At 28.6% G+C, this 22234-nt stretch overlaps 1 protein-coding gene across 3 annotated transcripts in view; it reads right to left on the minus strand.

Moving 5' to 3' along the window:
- The window catches only part of LOC107436532 (uncharacterized), a 190815-nt gene extending 168826 nt beyond the window's left edge, over positions 1-21989 (minus strand). For all 3 annotated transcript variants that reach the window (XM_043043129.3, XM_043043128.3, XM_043043127.3), the window contains exon 1: positions 21503-21989. In XM_043043129.3, coding sequence (XP_042899063.1) covers positions 21503-21505 — 3 coding nt within the window. In that variant the 5' untranslated portion in view covers positions 21506-21989. The remainder of the gene's footprint in view (positions 1-21502) is intronic.
- Positions 21990-22234: the final 245 nt, after the last annotated feature.

A 22234-nucleotide genomic window follows, 5' to 3' on the forward strand; every position in this document is an offset into this window, starting at 1 on the left:
TTGAACCCGATCCAAAGAAGTCAGTTTTAAATCTATTTTGTCAGGAATCAATCAAGTAGATAGAAGTTAAAATGTTAAAAAAAAGAATTAGGGATTTGAGTTAATTGCTTTGGCAAGTGAAATCTTCATTTATTTCACGAAAAATTAGAAGTTTTAAGAATAAACCAACTTTGAAAACTTTCAATTTCCATTCATTATTATATTTGTAATGCAAATACTTATTAATTTCGAAAGCATTTATAGACAGTCATTTTTATTTTACCAACTGTTAGCTTATAGAAATTATTTCATACAAATGATTTCATACAAGTTATTTCATACAAGTTATTTTATACAATTATTTCATTTCAATTATCACATACAAACTATTTGATGCAAATTATTTCATACAAATTATTTCACGAACAACCAAAAGTTTTAAGAATAAACCATCATTGAAAATTTTCGTTCGTTATTATATCTGTAAAGCAAATACTTATTAAAATTCTAAAACATTTATCGACAGTTATTTTTATTTAATTAACCGTCAACTTCACTTGAATAAAATTAGTAATTAAGTTGACAAATAAAAGCTTTTTTTCCCATGCATTATTAAAATTTGATGCAGCATAAGCACCTGATAACAACTCTGTGCTCACACTGTAGTCATGATGCATTTTAAATAATAATTCTATTGCAATTTTATTCTTTTCATTCAATTCCTACTATTAGTTCACTACTCTCCCTATATCTTATTCAAATTTGCAATAGTTATTAAAATACTTTTTATTCATTCATCCACTCAAGATCAAATACATTCTTTTTTAAACTTTTTGTGGATGACACTTGTTGTTGATACAGTTTTTTCAAATATAAATTCATTCATTAAATGTAATTCATTCATTTTAGTTTTATATGAGAGAAAATAAATTTATCTATTTAATAAAAAGTAACTAAAATTAAATTTGTCTTTGTTGACCTAAGTAGGAATTTACTTTAAATTTTTTTTCTTTCTAATTTTTTTTCCTACTTGTTTATTTATTTTTCAAACTTGAAGCTTTACATTAAAAAGTTTACATTTTTCAACATAGTGCCTAATTTATTTTATTATTAAAATCTAATTCAATGTAAAAACATACATACAATCATTTTATGACAAGGACATAAATTTTCAAATCAAATTTCTACATCAAAATATTTTATTCATTTTTTATTTCACAAGCGAGTGCCGTTCTTTCAGCCATTTCCGATGATAAAAAACATCTTTTTAGGGTGCAGTAGGGTGATCTGTGACCCCCAAAATCGATTCCTACTTGTCAGTTTCATTCTTACAGGTGTATAAAATTCCAGAATTTATGTTTGTGTGAATTACCCCCTTCTGTTAAAGAAGCTTCAAGTTCTTCACATTTTCTCTATGAATATTCATTCGGATAAAAAAAAAATCGATGGACGGAATTGCAAAACATGAATGGTTCTATTTCGTTCTGTTTTTATTCGAAACTGCTCAACACCTCCCGTGGGTGTCAGAAATAAGAGCGATCGCGTCATTTTTATAGGTAAGCTCATTTCGAACAACAATAATGAAAGAATCATAGAAGATTTTTCAATCAGTTTTGTGCATATATTAAATGACACAACATCGCGAAATTCGAAGCACAAGTCTCCGGCCTGTATATTGTTTAATTATTTTTCAGCTATTGGCTGTTTAAATGGATGGAAAGCAAATAATTTTTAATTCAATTCGTATTTTAAGCAACTTCAGGTGATATCACATTACTTATTTATTGTAGGTATAAAAATTTCTACCCCACTCTCTAAAAAAATTAAAATAATTTCAAATATTTTCGCGTTCATAAGCATCCGGAATAATTAAATTATTTTTAATAAATGTGAGTAGAAAATTTACTCTAGCAATTGAAACATTTTGTACTGTGTTAATACTGTGTAGACATGCCTTGGCTGTACAATTTTTTCAAAAAAGCTAAAAAAAAATCTGGTAATGGTGGGGTAAAACCAATTTCTACCGTAGAATGTTCTTATACACTAATTTGTGTAAAGTTGAACATCCAAAGCTGAACAAAGGTTTTAACGGGCTCCAAGACAAATTTTATTGCGGATCCCTTTCTCAAACCACAAAAAGCCTTATTTTCATATTTTGTAGAATTTAAGACTCTTTATAATTGAAGTTTTTATATAGATAAAGAAATTCTCTGCTATTTTCTTTTTAAACAAGTAATATGAAATAAAAATTCAAAGTCAATTCCTACTTAGGGCGACAAAGAAAAGTTTTATTTTAGTTACTTTTTATTAAATAATTACAATTTTCAAATATTAATTGATAATTTAATTAATTAATATTTGAAAAAAAATGTATTTGAACTTGAGTGGAGGAATTAAAAGTATTTTAATAATGTTTGAAAATTTGAACAAGAAAGGAGACAATGAACTAATAGTAGGAATTGGAAAAAAAAGGGGCGTGGTTTCAGACAACTATAAAAGTAAAAATTTGGTGACGTGGCCCACACGTGATGCCACGTCATGCTCTTCATTGACTTTATCTGACACAGCAGATATAAAATATTTGAATGTGCGCCATAAACTATTTTTTTTGTTCAAATCGAGCTATAAGTTAGAAATTATCACCTATGTTATCTTTAAAATATGTGAAAAAACTGAGTCGCTTCTAGTAAAATTTAAAACAATGACTAACGCTTAACCCATCAGAAGTTTCATTTCATTCTTCGCTCATCCCCATTTAATGAATTAATATTTGAAAAAAACTGTATTATTATCAATTGTCATCATCCACTACAACTTTAGAAACATGCATTTGAACATCAATGGATGAATATTAAGTACAGTACAGAACCCGTTATCCGGAAATCAGAAAACCGGAAAACCAAAAAACCGGAACGAAATTCGATAAATTTTCCCACCATTAAAAAAAAATTTTTTTTTTTCCTCATAAGATTTTAGGGTTTTTCTTTCTTTTTTTAAAGATGTTTACCTTACCATCATTTTGGAAATAATTATTAGTGTATTACTTCATCGTTTTTTCTTCTTTTTAAGATTATTTCCAAATATATATATATTTTTAGTTGGGTTTAACAATAAAAAAACGGCTTTTTGTAGCGATTCAGAAAACCGGAAAAATCAGTTATCCGGAATAGCGATGGTCCCGATAGTTCCGGATAATCGGTTCCCTACTGTATTTTATTAACGATTGAAAATTTGAACAAGATATATAGGGAGAGTGTGAATTATGAGTAGGAATAGAAAAACAACTTAAAAAACAAACTATATTTTTTGTAAAGAATTTCGAAGAAGTCTCGAACCTCATACCGTGGGGTACCGGGTGATTTGGGTTTTTCGAGGAAAAAATAGTTTATAAAAATAAGAAGTACAAATATAACTTTTCACGAATGATGTACACAACTAAACCATAAATATCTTGATTAAATCTGGCAGCTTCTCGATCAAACAGTTAAGCATTAATAGGTTTTCTAAATTCCCGGCCTTGAACCTAGAACACTTTCTTTGCGCAACTCCATTAAGTTGTTTTCTTGACTTCCTATATTAACTTGAGAATTTCTTTCTAAGGTTTTTTCCTGTTATTTTGGGGTCAACCACTTATATGCTTACATTTTAAACCACATTCACTTCGAATATTAGTAATCGGATAATTGACAGTTAACATTTTAATTTATAACGAAGTTCGCTTGAGAATTTGCCTTCTTACTATTATTTTACTACCCTTTTTAAGTAACTCTAAAGCCCTAGATTTATCCAAGACTTTACGTAACTCCAGTCAAACGTATCTGTCCCGTAATGATAATTTTCTTAATGCAAACTGAATGCTTTGGACAGAAATATTTAGTGTTCAAGAGATTAGGATTAGGACATAAGAACTATGGAAAAGTTTCAGTAACTCTAAAGTTTTATAGTAAGAAATAATAAAGTTTATGCAAATTTTATAATTAGTTCTGTTACCCTTGCAACTTTTTAATATTTGGTAACCTAAAAAAACTCGTTAAATATTTTTATTCAAGAGATTCTTTAATAATAAAGCGAAAAATGAATTTCTAATCATGTTCATTGATTTTATTGCATATATTTTAATTGAACACAGCTTTACACTAAGCACATAATAAAAGGTCTACATAAATTATTTACCATTTCGTATTTGCAGAAGAGTTAATAGGTTTAGGAACCGTTACAAATATATTTATCATAGATGCTGTTTAATATCACAGGAACACTTTGTAATAAAAAGCTTTTTTACGCTTTTAATTTCGAATAATAACCAAAATAAAAAATGTAATAATACTAGAGAATATTAAGAAAGTATTATTAAATATTGTGAATCAATATAATTAAACTAATAACAGAGAAATATTTTATAAGTAAACTATAACATCTTTGATGTTGTGGAGAAACTTGTATCTTCATGCGACAAAACAGGATTCAAAACATCAGATTTTCTGACCAATAAGAATACGGCGAGATTGATTTTTTATGTTAGGTATAAAAAATAAATGAATGACAATGAGTTTTCTAACAAAATATTAGAATAGTCATTTTTGCTTTGTTAGCGATATATAATCCAGGCTGAATTTTTGCAATGTTTTTTTTTCCTAGAAAAAATAATGAAACTTTTTAAAAAGATAAATAGTTATTACTATGGATTTGTATTACATATAAAACTATTAGCTGTAAAAAAACTTCAATCAAGAGGTTCGGAACAATATAACGATATTTTTCTTTACTTTTTTCGTTACATATCACGATTTTCCTAATAAATATTATGAAACCTTTTTTAAAAGGTAAATAGTTGTTTCTATGGTTTTGAATAACTAATAAATCTATTTGCTGTAAAAAAAAAACTCATGAAAAGGCTCGGGATAATATAACGATACGAAATGTCTCTTTTCTTTTGTTAAATATCGCGATTTTCTGAGCAAATCAGATGTTTCTGTATATTATGTTATGCAATAGGAATATTTTGGATGGAATGTTGAAAAAGAAAACAATCTTAAGGAATAGTTTGACGGAAAACTTTCATTTTTGAAAAACTTTTCTTTTTCTATCCAAATGCCTTTCATGAAATTTTTAGGGGAAAAAACCCCTCCAGGTGATTGCTTCGCAATAGTCTTAGCATAAAACAGTTGAAATTATTCAACTAAAAATATTTGTACTGAAAAGAACACTTGTACCTCCACTTCCCACGTCCAAATATTTTCTTTATGATACTATTAGTGATCTATAAGTGAGCATAAATCATTTTTCTAAGTAATCACTTTTTGAAAAAACATTTAAAATTAAAAGTCTATTGTTACAACTAATTTGGTGAATTCACAACTGTCATTTAATATTTTTGCTTATCAAGCGGACGGAAGTACTTTAGATAAAATTTTGGCATTCATCACTTTGTGCATGAAAGTTAATCATTTAACGAATCTCTTTAACCGTAATAGTATATTAATGGAATTTGCACCAAAAAATAATAACTGTAAAATGGTTCATAAGATCAGACACTGATTTAGAGATTAAAATGTAAATGTAGAATTACGTTGTTCTAATAATAATAATAATAATAGTTAAACAATCCTCCTGAACTCATAGTTCATAGTTTTAGAAATCAAACAAAATCAAAAACGTAATAATAACAGTACAGGTAATTTTAACCTTTAAATTGGGTATAATATGAAAAAAGCACATCTACTTCCACTTACTAGGAATAACATTTACCTTTTAGTTTAATTAATAAACTGAGTTTTAAATATGCTTACTAAATTCATAAACTTCGGTAAAACAACAATATAAATTATTTCCAAAGGAACTAGACCAATACAATTCCAACCTGGCGAGTAGCGACTTATAAACAAGACACTTCGTTTGATGCTTTTACTTGTTGCTAGAAATCAGGTTCGCAGAAAATGCTGTTTACTAGTTAAATTTAGTAGGAATAACACGATCTGTGACGTAGGCTACAGTATACCCAATTAGGGAAACAAAAAATATTTATAGGACAGCAATAACTTTATGACTTTTATCAATTTTATGCAGATGACAACCAAACCAATAGGAAAATTAATGTGGGAAAACTGGATCCTACCACGTGATTTTCCAGCCAATAAAAACGTATTGACAACACTGAAAAACCGCGACACCTTGATTGGGGTTTTACGTATAGTAAGATTTACCGTTAATTTAGAAAAATCTATAACAGCAACTATTTTTCATATTTATACCGGTTAGTAAATTTTGCGCTATCAATGCAAACTACAATGTAGCGGATTCGTTTCCTTGCAAACATCTGAACTCTCCTGTTTCCGTTCACAAACGCCAAGATATTTAACGCTTTTTCTGTTTTGTGACATGTCTGAACTTTGAACTTACATTTTCGGCAAAAGGTAACTACACCGTAGGGAGGGGGCTTTTTTTTTTTATCAGCAGGTAGATAGCGGTAGCTGAGAGACACCTCAGAAATGAAATTGAGGGGGAGCAACACCTCACCCTCGATATTCATATGCTTTTCATTTTCTGTAAATGTAATTGAAGGTAGGGAGACTGATAGGGCATTATTCGTCTTAGTCTTGTTAAATATAATCTAATTTTTTTTCCTTCTTTTTTTTGCCATTCCCAAAATTCAGGTGTTGTTTACTTTTTTTTCTTCTCTCCTCTTAAATCAGCGTTTAATAGAAATGGTAATTTGGTTGTGATTCATCATTTTCTGTGCTGACAATCCACGGGACACAGTTGAGTTTTGAATGAGTTTACTTGCTACATTGTTTAGTCAGTTTAAAAAAATAGAAAAGTCTAACACGTTGAATGTCACGCTAATTTTACATGGTTCGCCCGTCTTGCCAAAATAATTTTCTCAGTATGTATTGTATTGATTTTTTCAAACCATTTTAGTAACGATAATAATATTTAAAAAAAATTAAAAACATTAAAAATTTTCTCGAATTATGTGTTTTTAATAATCTTGGCTTCTCCCGTCACCGGTGACCCCCGTGGTGCTACAAACAAATCAGTGCTGGTCACCGGTGATCCCAATGGCATTCAACGTGTTAACTGATTGAGTTTTTAACATATTTCGGTTGAATATATGCACTTTCAGAAGAACCGGTTCAAAGTTAAACCATAGCTAGATCCAAATTTGTTGCACCCTTAGTATAAGTTGTCATACTAAACCATTTTGTAGCTCAAGTTGAAACTTGATAGCAATAAAGTTTAAGAAGTACAATACTGTGATTCAACTTATTAAAGTTGCACACTTATCACTTACAACACACTTAGCACTATTAAGTTGCGACAATGACGTTAATTTTAACGAACATATAGTTTAACTAAACACCATAGTAAGTTTACGATATTAATGATAATTTTAACAATATAATTCAACTAAACGCCATATTACGTTTGCGATATTAACGATAATTTTGAACAATATACATAGTTTAACCACCATATTAAGTTTGCGATACTAAAGATAATTTTAACAATATAGTTCAACTAAATATTATATAAAGTTTCCGATAGTAGCTATAAATTTAACAATATAGTTTAAGTACCATATTAAGTTTGCGATACTAAAGATATTTTTAACAATATAGTTCAACTAAATACTATATAAAGTTTGCGATAGTAGCTATAAATTTAACAATATAGTTTAAGCACCATATTAAGTTTGCGATACTAACGATAATTTTAACAATATAGTTCAACTAAATACTATATAAAGTTTGCGATAGTAGCTATAAATTTAACAATATAGTTTAAACACCATATTAAGTTTGGGATATTAACGATAATTTTAACATTATAGTTCAACTAAGCATCGTATTAAGTTTCAGATATAAACGATAATTTTTGTCTTCTGCATTGTGTTCAAACTTGCAAGGCTACGGAGTTGAACAGTAGTCGCCGTAAATCCCCCCAAAAAGGATCTACTGTTCTGAAACGGTTATAAAATAAAATATCTTTCGTTTATGCACAAATTCATTCGAAAAAATAATATAGCTCTAAACTACGGTTAGTTCTAAATACCACATTTAGAACAAAATGTTAAATTTTGTTTGGAAAAAGTAATTATTTTAGATGAAGCCTTATTTGACGGAGTAAACACCAAAAAGTGTATAAATAATCGATAAATAGATCAGTCGCTACAAATGGAAGAAAGAACAAAAAGGAGTTTACCGCATAAATATTTAGTTCTTCTCCCAAAAATTTCTACGAATCGTAATAAAAAATGTGTCAGTTTTTTTCCTGCCTCCATCTCAAGTCATATGACAGTTAGGATTCAGTCAGCTACACAAGTTGCCATAGTTACCAGACAACGTTCTCCCCTATCCCCATCATTTTCTCAAGAGCTTGCTTTCTTATTTCTAGTAGAAAATTAAAAGGAAATTTTTTTTTTTTTCTTTTTGCATCCGGCGTTTTTCTAGAGTATTATTGTTATGGAAAAAAAGTGATGAAATTTCTGGGTTGCATTTACTTGATTAAATTCGTATCTTTTTGATGCGATGTATCCAAAGGAAGAAAAAAAAAAAAGGTTTTTATGAGGTGAAAAGCGATTTTATCAGAACAATTTCCAGTTTTCTGCAGACGATAGTGAAAGGTGTTTTAGAAGCGAAAGATTTTTATCAGATCGGATTGAAAAGAACGTGAGTACGAAAGATATATTAAAATTAATGTTTTCAATTAAATTTATGCGGGTTTAATTTATTTTAATTTCGCGTTACACATAACTTTTACTTAAACCAGATTCCAAAAAGTTGGAAGTTTCAATAGTTTTCTAATTTATTTATGAAACGTATATGAATTTTTTATTCAATTTACTAATACATTTGACAGTTAATGCAGTGATTGTATTATTCAAATTATAAGAAATAGACCAGAAACTTATTTATTTTGGTAAAACTATATTTTCCCTTTCAAGTGTTTTGTATCATTTTTGTAATTAAAACAGAGGGCGTTAGTTAAATATATGCAAAACTTAACCTAACAGCTAATTATTATAAAATCACAGTAATTATAAAAAATGCTTATTTTTTATTTAAAAGCATTACTTCGAGCCGTGGTGGTTCAGGGGATAGAACGCTCACCTCCCAATGAGGTTATCCGAGTTCGATCCCAACGATAGCTGGGCGATTCAAATTCCGCACCCGGCTCGCACCGACAACAGTGCTGGCGTAAAATATCCTCAGTGGTAGATGGATCGATCACCGGTTAGAGTGCCCTTTCTGTCAGGCTAAACGTGGAAAGTGTTCGTGGTTTTCCTCTCCATTTAACGCAAATTGTTGTAATTGGCCCCAGTTGGTTCCAAAATTGGCTAATTCTGAGTCCAATAAGAACATGTAACGAGGAGCCAATACTGGAATGTATATATTTTTTAATATTGGTCTTAGAATGGCTTTCAATACTGAACCAAGATTCCTTTCCTTCTAGGACCAAGATTAAGAATGATGGTTAACTGAATATAAACAATAACAAGCTTCCTAAAACCTGAAGATATTTAGAAAACTTCCGGTGTATCCCTTCGCTTAATGTCATTCTTACGAGGCACTGCGTGAAGAGGCTTAGTATTCTAGGAAGTTTCATTAATGTGATTTGTGTTTAAATTTGTGAGTCATTTTAGTATTCATAAGAGTTTCCTGAAATTTATAAATTCTAACTAGTTGTGAGCCTTAAACAAATTTAAGAAAAATAATATCACAACAGAAATAAAGTGTAAAGTTTTTTCTTATGACTGTCGTTAAGCAGCCGACCCAATTTTTGGGTTTACGACCACGAATGTTCAACTCCGTAGCCTTGTAGTTTTGAACCCAAACCAGAAGACAAGGATCATGTATCGGGAGAAATTTGCCTTCGAGGAGAACTTTCTGATGGAGGCAACCCGCATTTGCGTTACATGGAAAAGACCACGATAACCTCACACGGTTAGCCTGACGGCAACGGGACTCTAACCCATGATCCGCCTACCACAGTGAATATTTCACGTCAGCACTGTGGTGGGTGCAAGCCGGATGCGGGATTCGTATCGACCAGACAACACTGGGATTCGAACCTGATTCACATCATGGGAATGTTCTATCTCCTGAGTCATCGCGACTCGAGTGTAAGGTTTGCTGTGTTTTGAGCGTTATCGCTTCTTTGGCTACATTTGCGTAAAATATCACTTTAAGTTATTTTTTGGGTTGTATCTTGCGGGGCATAGAATGCTTGGAGTTTTCCAAATTCTTATGTTGTTTATTTCGCATTTTATGTTGTTTATTTTGCATATTATTCGTATATTATGTTGTTAATTTAAAAATGCGTTATGTAGTAAACATTACTAAGTATAATAATATTTGATGCCCCCCTTTTTCAAGCTTAGGTGTAAAAATAACTTACAAAAAGGTATAAATTGATACACCTAATTATATATATAGCAAAATATTTCTTAAATACTTTTAAAAACAATTTACAAAAAGATAGAAATTCTTACACTTAAATATATTGCAAAACATTTTTTAAACCTTATTAAACAACTTACAAAAATGTGTCAATTCATTCACTGAATTAAATATATTACGAAATATTTTTAAACAATTTTAAACAGCTTTCAAAAGGTATAAATTCATGCAATGAATTAAATATATTGCAAAATATTTTTTAACAACTTCCGAAAGGTATAAATTTATACACTTGATTAAATATATTGCAAAATAATTTTCAAACACTCTTTCAAAAAAATAAAACAACAACAAAAATAAAAACAATAGCAATAATAAATGAATATTAAGATAAAAGTTCTAGGCAATTTATGTGTTAAATAAATAAACATCTATTGGAGCCAATCTCGAGAATAAAAAAATAATTGCTTAATAGTCGCCTAGTTAAATTCTAATTTCTCTTGGTTCCCAATCTATCTTGCTTACGTTAAAACCCACCCACTGAACGATATGAATCAGCAAAGCAACAAATTCGCTTGACCTCATCTTCCATTTACATCGAATATTACTAAAGGTGAAAAATGTTTTTTCACAACCAGTAGGAAGGAAGAAAAAAACTTTTCATTAAAACACTCTTAAATTATGTTTTCTTTGATTTGATCGACAATATCGAGAGATAAATCTTTCAAAAGAATAAATAGCAAAACCAAATAGTCGATTAAGGCTTGTTTTTTTCTCCAGTAGAATGTCTCGGCATCTGTTTATCAGAAGAAACATGCTTCTAAACATGATTAAACGTTATTCGAACGAAAGAAAATGTAAGCATTGATAATTCAGCGGATTTTAAAACAGCTTTTAACATAAATAAATAAAGATAAAGCGCATGGTTATAAAAGAAAAATCAAACTTTTTCTTTATTTGAATTCTAGACTATTTACAAGTTATTTATCTTTTTGACACTCAATACAAAATTCTGTTTTTTTGGCAAAGAATAACATAATTGAATAAATAAAATGCTTAGCTTAAGCACATAATCCTAAACTGATTTCAGACATTAATTGTTGAAATATTTTCAAAATATGGCACACTATCCTTGACACCGTTTGATTCATAAATGTTTGATTACTTTTATTGTAACTTTACATTTTTATATTACATGAACATAAGTTTCTACAACAAACTGTCATCCCGACGAAATTGGAGCGGACAATTGTGTCACGAGGAATTGTGTGCGAAGAATAGACGCAACACCATAAAAATCGGATTCAATATAAGTAAAAAATATATATTTAAATTAAATGCAACCTATTTTCACTTTTATATAAAATAAAAAAGATAAATTATTAAATTGTTTAAAATTTCAGTTTTATTTTAAATATCACAGAGTAAATTTTGTAAATTTTTAATTAAGTAAAATTAAGTAAATTTTGCATACTTCAGAAGGTGACCTAAGTTCTACAGGCATTTCATGACTGTAACGTTAATAAACGAAACAAAAATTATCTCATATTTAATAGCTACTTTTTTTATGCTAAATCTGAGCAACTTTTTTGTCAAACATTGTGATAGCAATATTTTAAAAGCATTTTAACAATATATCCTGAATACCTAGTACAATATTGCATGCATGATAATTATTGACAACGATGATATCGTAATTATTACAAGGATACATACCGCATATGATAATGAGACGAATATTATTAAATAGGATAGCTTTTTTTGCAATAATATCTCAAATACTGTCTTTAATACTTCAAATACTACTTTTAATGTATTAATATCTCAAATACTGTCGTTTAATACTGTTTTTAACATTTCCAATACTACTTTCAATGCCATAATATCTCAAATACTTTATTTTAATACTTTCTTTAATGATATATTTCAAATACTGTTTTGAATATTCAGTAAAATAACAAAATTATTGACTAACATAAATAAAAATATAAATGACATAAATTGGAAAATTATCGAGAAAAATTATAAAATACTGATATTTTTTATAAATACATAAATCGTGTTATAAAAAATTCGATATCTCTCGTATTACAGTATAATAAAAATCCTCGTGATCGGCTTGTGACATTTAGGGTAATTTTGTTTTTCAAATATTCTACTGAAAACTTGATTTATCGTAAAAAGAGAATTTTAAGCACGCGTAAAAAATCGAAAAAATATCTCTTAATCGTGACTTTAAGGTGTGCGTGATCTGTTCTTTGAGAACGAAATGCAAGAAGAAAAAAAAGGGGAGAATTTATTAAAAGGAACAAGAAAAAAAAAGAGTTAATGATATTTCCTTCAAAAATCAAGAGAACCTTCGATTAAAACAGCTACCGATTTCCAACCTACAGAAGATCAATTAATCAAAAAAAAAAAAAAAAAAAAAAGAGAGAGAACAATACTTCGAATTTTTACGCTCTCTTTTTACTTTTAATTGAAAAAATTTCCTTAATAAATGAATATTAATTAACACTAATAACTTATTCGGTGAAGGGACTCGTTTCTTAAACATTAAAAAAAAGGGATAATATTTTGATGATCGAAAAATATTTATAAATTTCAATGATAATTATTTTTTTTTTCTTTTTTAAAAATTGAAATAAGAAAAAGAATTGGTGTTATTGATCTAATCAATCTTAAAAAAAAAGATTAAGCTCATATGATATATTGATGTTATTGACATAGTTTTAAAAGTAGATTCAACTTATTAAAAAATATGAAAATATTTTGCTTTTAATTGAAAAACTTTTATTTTCAATGAAAATGTCTTAAGTCTAAAACTACTAAAATTATCTAAACTACAATTTTTAATTGAATTTTTTAAAAATTTATGGATCAAAAATTTCTTTTTTGCAAAATTTCGATAATCTATATATGTTTTGACGCGACTGAAACCGGTTTGTACTTGTTTACGTTCGTGTATCAATCGATAAAATTAGACGATACATGATATAAATTCGACGATTTGATAAAGTAGACGATATATTACATAAATATAGAATATTTATTATATCAGGTATTATATTAGTATATTATAATAATTAGACCTAATTATTAGAGGCACTATAGTTTTTTAATAATCACATGTTTTGCACGAGTTTATAGGCAATACTTTTATCTTTAAACATACCTGCCACGGGTTTTTATTTAGGTGATTTTTTAATTGTGATAGGTGATTCGACAAATATAATCTTTTCGACTCAGCCCATCGGATCAAGGCCCAGAGGTCGACCAAAGCTGAGATGGGCCGACTGCGTGGAAAGAGACTTTTCAGTCTTAAAAGTCTCAAACTGGAAGACAACTGCCAGGCAGAGGCAGGCCTGGAGGAAGTTGATTGAGAAGGCCAGGGCCCACCCGGGGCTGTCGTGCCATTGAGGAAGGAAGGAAGGATTTTTTTATATTCTTCCTATTTGTATTTATTTTTAATGTATTACATTACAATGTTAACCAATTGATGCACGAACCGCCGGCTTCTGCCGTGTCAAAACAATAAAGCTGTATAGTATCACCTGATAATTAAAATTTTACATAGAGACTTTCAGTGAGTCTAATAATTAAAATATATATAAAAAAATCATTAAAAGCAGCGCAAGATAGGATTATTTAAAGTAGTTCTTTTATATTGTGCATGAGCGAAAAAATTCAAGAAAGAAAAAAAAAATTTCTTTAGTTTATAGTGAATACTATTTGGAAACTAATAAAAAATGTTCGATTTCAAAGCCATAAAAATTTAAAATGCTTCAAGCAATTTTTTCGACTTTTTAAAACAAAGCTTAAAATGATCTGGGGTTTTCCTGAAATTTTACTTCTTGTACTATTAAACAAGATTTATTAAAAGTAAAACCGGCATTGTGGGGATCATCTCCCACAGAAGTATAGTTTGTCTACGGTAAGAACTCCCCCAGCCGCAAAGTCTGAGGCCGTCTGCTGCTATCGATTCAAGAGATTCAAGGAGGGTAGCTTCTCTTCACTCTACGGCTAACAGGAAAAGATTCCCTTTCTCTCTCCAATCTGAGCCGAAACCTGCCCTTTGACCCACACCCCTACCTGAAATAGTTATACCTCGTAACCATACTCACAGCCACTGGTCCAGACGAATGGCTAGGGGAGTTCTTACTTTAGACAAACTATATGTTTTCTTTCGCATGCTTTCTTTCCTTATATCATCACAATTTGGTTTCCGGACGATTATTGTATGATATTATCATTGGTTATCGATTTTATCTTATGATACAAAACAAAATTTAAAAAAGAAAACCTGATCGTTTTGAACAAAGCTACTTGTGATCGTTTTCTAAAAAGTGTAAAAACTACTTAGAAAATTGATCTAAGCAACTCTAAAGTTATTAAATAATCCGTTAAGCATTTATTGAGACATTTAGAAAAATTTAAAAACTCAATGTCTCTTCTAATTATTGTAGGGTGGAGTATATTCGGAATTGTATCAGTTTTTTTAATTTGGTTTTGGAAATATATTGTATAAATACTAGATTTGTGTGCCTAACTCTTAAATAAAATAATAATTGTAACATTATTAAAATATTTAATAATTTTGATGCAAACAACTTAAGAAAGAACATTTTTTTAAGGTTGATTGTTGGGATGTTTAAAAACAGAAATTAGAAAATTCAAATGCATTAAATATACATATTTATTTTTAATGATAGGCAATGGCTTACACATTTCACTATGTTTTTTCTCACCATGACTTTTACCCTTTCCATTAATTTATAATATTTAAAAGTTAGCTATGTAGCAATGGAAAGACAAAACTAAATATAGAAGCTCTTAAAAAATATATGTTTCATGTGTTTCAATAGCACATTGGAGAGTATATTTTTAAACTATTTTAATTTAATAAACACTAAAACAATTCTAGTTGGCATTAGATGAAAAGTTTCGCAACATATGGATTGTATTAAATTCTTATAAATGATATTTAATTAACTTACTTAATTCTTAAAGAAATGTACTCCTAAAAATAAAATATTACTCAAAAGTTTAATTACTGTCAGCTTTTTACCTTAGATAACAATAGCTATTATTTATCTAAAAGAAAAGTATTTTTTTGTATTATTTGAATTGAATATCTTTCTTATTTAAAGATGAATTTGCTTTAATCTTTTGGAGACGGCTGGTACAACAGTTGTACCACAAGAATTTTTTGTTTTGTTATAAAAGTATTTGATACATAAGAGATTTTTGTAAGATTGAAGACGAAGGAAATATGGCTCCATAAAAAAGTATTTGTCTCCTATTTATCAAATACTTTTATAACAATTAAAAAAAGACTTTGGGTATAACTTTTGTACCAGCCGTCTTCAAAAGATTAAAGAAACTTTTTTTCTTGCAAAATATTTCAACAGTTTGAACAAATTAGTTATAAACAAACGTAATTTTCCCTCCTCTCAATTTGTGAAAATGCATATCAATCAATAAAATATCATTTCTCCTCAATATTTATTTATTAAATACCAGCGAGCGGATATCAATCGAAAACATTATCAGCGATATTTTAGAGTCCGATATTTTCTTAATTTTGATGAATCTCATTTTCATTTGAATCTGATAGAGGAAAATGAAATGTTGATATTCGATAATAAAATATTCTTTTCATAATCTTTCACAGTTCGAACATTAAAATTACCAATTTTCTCAATCTTTCATTCATATAATATTTATAAACGAACCAAAATTAGTTAATTGTTTCTCTTTTGGCGAGAGTTATTTCCCCCCTTTCTCCCCCTTACCTTATCTACTCCGAAATGCACTAGTGAATGTACTGGGGGGGGGGGAGAGACATGTTAAGTCTGAGTGCGGTTAGTGCAAAACGTTTTAATTAGTTTTCAACTCACATTAATGACCACCTGCGGTCATTAATTAAGAAATGAGTACTTAATGGGGAATATGAGGTCACGTGAGGAAAGCGTGCAGCCCTCATTGGCGGACTTATGATAGATGGCGGCTGATATTTGGCTTAAAAGGGATTTAAGAAGGAAGTTTTCGGAGGAAAAAAGAAAAATAAATAATAGGTTTTATCCTAGTATAATACTCGATAATGAAGCATCTGTGGATCAAACTTTCAGAAATTTTCCAAAAATTTCCTCATTTATTATTTAATTATTTTTTCTATTTTTTAATTCATGCTTTAAGGGTGTTACAATAATGTGATGTTGACTTCAAGTTAAAAATATTTTTAAGTTTAAAAAAAGTTTTCAAACTTCTTGTTAAATATTAATTATTGGTTCTACCTATATTTTAATTACCTTGTCGAGCCTTAGTTTGTTTGTTTTAAGCGATCTCCCATTCGAACTTAATAGACACAAAAAAATCGAAATATAGAGAAAATTCGAAAATCATCTTTATTTAATTTTCACAAATGAACTGATGTTGGCGTTATTAAGTTAAATTGGCATTAGTTTAGAATTTTTGCTGATTTTTCATACCATTCTACAATTAACATTTTTCAAAGTCAATTTTTAAATTTTATGTCTATTGCTATTTATATATTTAAATTTTATACATTTTTGTCCATTTTTAAATTTTTGGACAATAATTTTGTTCTTGCTTGATATAATGTTAAAAGAACTAATTAGTATCACCTAAATTGTTTTTCATTTGTTTAAATAATAATATAAATCAATTTTGTTCTTGCTCAAAATTACTAACCGAATAATTTTACTGCTTTACATTTTTGGGAAAAAATACATATGCTTTCTGAAAAAATTTAATCAGTGATTCTTCTAATCTAATCTTAAAAACCTAGGCCTTTATTTTACTCCTTACTTCTCCCAAAAATATACTACTCTCAAATTACGTTTTTTAAGAAAAAAAAACTATCTTGAAGACAAAAAACAAAAACTTTGCCTAAATTCCGAGAAGAGGGGGAAATTGGCTTTTTTATATAGTAATATAAGTTCCCAATTATTTATTTTTCTTATTTTGACGTTTTAACAAACTCTTTTATAATGATGGCAATTCTTATTTATTTAAATACTCCTTGAAAAAAAATTTTTTCATAATCCATACTTCCACTCGTTATAGTAAGAGAAGAAATTACGTTAAGTAGAAAAAAAGTATAGTGACGCATTAAAAGTGATTTGTTATGTATGCAGGAAAAACGGGAGGTGGGACGTGACTTCTTAATATAGTAATTTCAGTCCCTATTTATTTATTCCTCATTTTACTATGACGTTTTAATTTTTTTTAAAGATGACACTTCCTACTTATTTAATTATTATTTTTTCATAATTCATACTTCCAATAGTAAAAGAAGAAATGACATCAAATAGAAAATATAGAGACAAAGACAAACGTCAATGGCAAAGCGTAATATGCTCTAATGCAGGAAAAAAAAATTGTTGACGAAAATGCGCGTATTCTTAACAAACTGTTACAAACTATCTCTTTTTCTCAAATAAAACATCATAATGATATGCTATACCAAACATTTTCGTAACAGGTTAAAAATAATGTGAACACTAGAATGCCTTTTTAAACTTTTTTTCTAAGCGAAATGCACTACCAGCCAAAAATAACAAATTCAAATGAGCCTGTTTTTTTTCCAAATCAAATAGTATCTTCTGTGAGTAATACAATTTAAGCATTTGTATTGAAAAATTTCGAAATTTTGAGACAATACTTCTCACAGAGCACATTATTTGATTTGAAACAATTTTATTTTTAATGTTCACGTAAATTGACCACTTTTGTCAGGTTTTGGGCAGGAATTGACCACTTTTTGGCAGTAAGTTAAAAAACGTAACACCCTAGTGAACACCGACATGTAGCACATATTTAGGATTTCATTTTAATCAGAAAAAAAGGATATACATAGTGATACATTTTGTTACGATAAGAAATGGTATAGTTAAATATACATGCATTTAAAATGTTTCATCGGTGCGAAATTAAAATTTAAATTGGGGCATAAAAAGAACTGTATCTAAACCAGTCGAATACCTTCATAAAACATCAAACAATTTCACTCAAGTACGTAAAATACGAAGATTAAATAAAAAAAATTTTATTGAATTAAAACGTAACTAGAAATAATTAAAAATACATTCATAACAGCAAAAATGACTGTAAATAAAAGTTTCGTAAAAATTTTCATAATTTACCATTACATTTTCAATATACTTCATATAATCCACGAAATATTATCAGCGAGAAATAATTGAAACTACTTTTATCTTTTAAAAAAAAAACTTGATAAATGCTGTTGTTTATTAAACGTGATCCGTGTACAAAAAACAAGAAGTTCTAAATTGAAACCTCATGCCATTTAATAATAGAGCCATCAACTAATATAAGTTATTAGCTTATTAATTTTGCCATTCCCCAAAGCGGTGGCTTATTTTTGTTATTTTCTTTTTTTATATATAAACAGCAAACAATGGCCGAATTCCAAGCCTTAAAATTCTCTAATAGGATGAAATGCGGTAGGCGAATTAATTTCTATTAGATGAAGAGCAAAATTGTTTTCAGACATTGATGGATCTCAATGAAAGATGATGTAGTAAAAATAAATGAGGCTAGTTAAAACTGATATTTATTTTTTGAAAAAAATATTTTCTAAGCAAAGAAATTCAGAAAATACGGACAATTAACATTTTTGAGTAATTTATAAATTAATCAATGAACCTTTACTAGAAAATTTAATATTTTTTTTAAAATTTCTTCTTATAAAAAATCAAATTTAGACAAAGTTTTAATAATATATCTAGTCTATAATTATTAAAGTAAGCATATATATATATATATATATATATATATATATATATATATATATATATATATATATATATATATATATATATATATATATATATATATATATATATATATATATATATATATATATATATATATATATATAGCACAATAAATAGATACAAATAACAAAAAAGAGAAAAATGCAGAAAATTACGTGAATCAAAAAGTTTTATGTTTTATTTACTGCGCATAAATAAGCTGCAAGTACATAGAACTCATTAAATTGTTTTTGTTTTTTTAAATAATTTTCTCGTTCTCTTTCTTCATTATTCTGTAATTTTTTCCATGTTTTCTCTACATTTTAACAAGTCTATAATCAATAAAAATAGTCAATAACAGTTTGAAAATTATTTTAGGACCCCAAAAAGTAGAGAAAATTGTTATCAAATCATTATCGAGAAATTAAATAATACGAATATCTTACCTAGAGCATATTAAATTACAAACATCTTAAAAATTTAATAATTTTTACGTAGATTTTTTTTTAGAAAAAAAATAATTTAGAGTTAGGAAAACAAGAGCTATCTCCTATAATCTTACATTTAAATAAAGGAGAGATTAGTAGCGAAAACCCTTTTTAGCAAATAAAGTATAGAAAGTGTCAATAATAAAGAAGTAAACAGTCAATAAATACAATGGCCCAAAATAAAACGGACCATCCTGGATAACTTTTGACCTAATGATCAAATCTTCTCGTTTTGGGACTAATTCTTAATGGTTTGATGGGGTGACTTTAAATATGTTAATTATTTAGTGCAGACGATAGTTTAGGTAACGAAATCACAGACAAATACGTACTTTCTCTGAATAAACATACCTTTTTTTTCCGACGGATTCGGATTTCCGAAATATTGGTATAGCCACAAACTGGAATATATGGTCCCATTGTTTGGTCAGGAGAGCTGTCCAAAGTTTTGACCAATTGATGTTAATTTTATTTCTGTGTATTTCACTGTATCTCGAGAACTTTTTAAGTAAATTGAAAAAGTTTTGAACACAATTATAAAATTCGTTTTCCAAAGATAATTTCACGAAAAAAAAATAATAAATTTCAATAAACGTTATTTTTTATTATTTTATTTAATAATGATCAAAATAATTTGGAGGTATAAATTTTTCCCCATGATTTTAAAGTATCTAATATTACATGGCAAAATACAAAAATTTGAGCAAATTTGGTTGAAGAGTTGCTGAGAAATCGAGTTTTAAACATACCACTTTTTTAAAATTCATTTCTCAGAAACTATTCTACCATTTTCGCTCAAATTTTGTAATTTGCCATGTAAAATTCGATACTTTAAAATGCTGCAAAAATTTTATACGTTACAATACAAAATTTTTAGACTATTATTAAATTAAATAATAAATATTTACTAAAATTTATTTTTAGCATGCAATTATTTTTGGATGCATGAATTTTATGATTGAGTGCAAAAAGTTTTCATTTCATTTAAAAAAGTTATAGATATATGGGGAATCACAAAAAAAGTAAAACTAACATTAGGGGGGCCAAAACTTTGGGTCACTCTCTTGACCAAACTTTAGCATATTATAATAATTAGCATATTTGCACTAAACATTAGCACCCCCTCCTCGAACCATTAGTCCTAAAACGTGAAGATCTGATCATTAGATCAAAAGTTATTCAAAGTGGCCCGTGCTTTTTGGTGAACTGTACAGCTGTAAAAAGACAATACAATACTCGAGTTAACAATAAAAATTCGAGGTAAGCGATTTCATAAAACTGTACTTTGAATTTAAGTAATTGGTATCTATTTTATGCACAGAATTTTTTTTACCCATGAATTTTCATACATGAAGCGAAGAAGTCAGGAATTAAAGTCATAAACAAAAAAAAAATCAGTTGGTTTCTTATATAGAATAACTAGATTACAGTGTTCATAATTCATTTTTCCGAATTAAATATGTTTTCTTTTTCGCATTACTGAATATCAGTTTTAACAAATATTTAAAGAAAATTAATAATATTTACGATATCAATGAAAGTTTACAGTGCCGATTAACCCTCTTTAGAAAGAAAGGGCACTACTTTGGAAATTCAATAAATCTTGGTATATTACTAGTATTAAAATAACAAAGCGTATCAGAATTCTGAGAACAATGTATTTGAAATTTTAAACACACTTTATATACCCATTCATATACTTTCTTCCAAATTTCTTTATTCTATGTTCAATCGTTTTCAAGTTTGAAAACTGAAACTTTTGAGACAGTCTACATTTATTGACAAAGCTCACAATAAATCAATAAGGTCAAAAATAAATTAATGTTTAAAAACTTACCATTGGAAGATGTTGATATTTTTCTCTGAAAGAAAAAATGTCCACAAAATTTAATCCCGAAGAAACACAACACAAGTTTCAGACACATTGTGACTTCAAAAATTGATATTTTAAGAGACGCTAAATATGGGCGTCAAATCTTTTCCGGTTAATCCCTTCGCTTATAAGAACTTTAACCAAACTATTTTTTTCTTCTAGTTAAGGCTCTTGACGACTTAAAAACATGCATTTTGTATATCGAAACTAAAGCCTCAATTGCTCACCTCTCATCTCATATTATGTTCAGTATAGAATTAAATGGCGGCATGGTTTATTGGATCTACATACATTTGCAGGTTTGTGTGCTCAATTTAGGCTTATAAACTTTTGTCAAATAAAAAGACAGATAGCAGAATACAGAAAGACTGCACGCAGACATCCTGGGTAACAACGCGATTCGAAGCCGCTACCTCCAACCTTAGCATAGCGTTCGGTAGGTAATACCGCTCGGTCAGACATTTGCAGGCTTATAAACCTTTGTCAAAAAGAAGGACAGATAGCACAATACAGAGAAGGATAGCACGAAGATACATACAATGGGTAACACAATGGGATTCGAACCCGATACCTCCACGCTTTGCACAGCGTTTGGCAAACGATACCGCTCAGCCAGGGAGACCACCTCGGGGGCATGCCATCGGATCATCCTCAGGGATGATTCCCAGACCGTCGCCAATAACCCATTGTGCAAAT

The sequence above is a fragment of the Parasteatoda tepidariorum genome, chromosome 6, assembly GCF_982258835.1.
Source record: "Parasteatoda tepidariorum strain Cologne lab strain chromosome 6, Ptep-v5.0, whole genome shotgun sequence".
Taxonomy (NCBI): domain Eukaryota; kingdom Metazoa; phylum Arthropoda; class Arachnida; order Araneae; family Theridiidae; genus Parasteatoda; species Parasteatoda tepidariorum.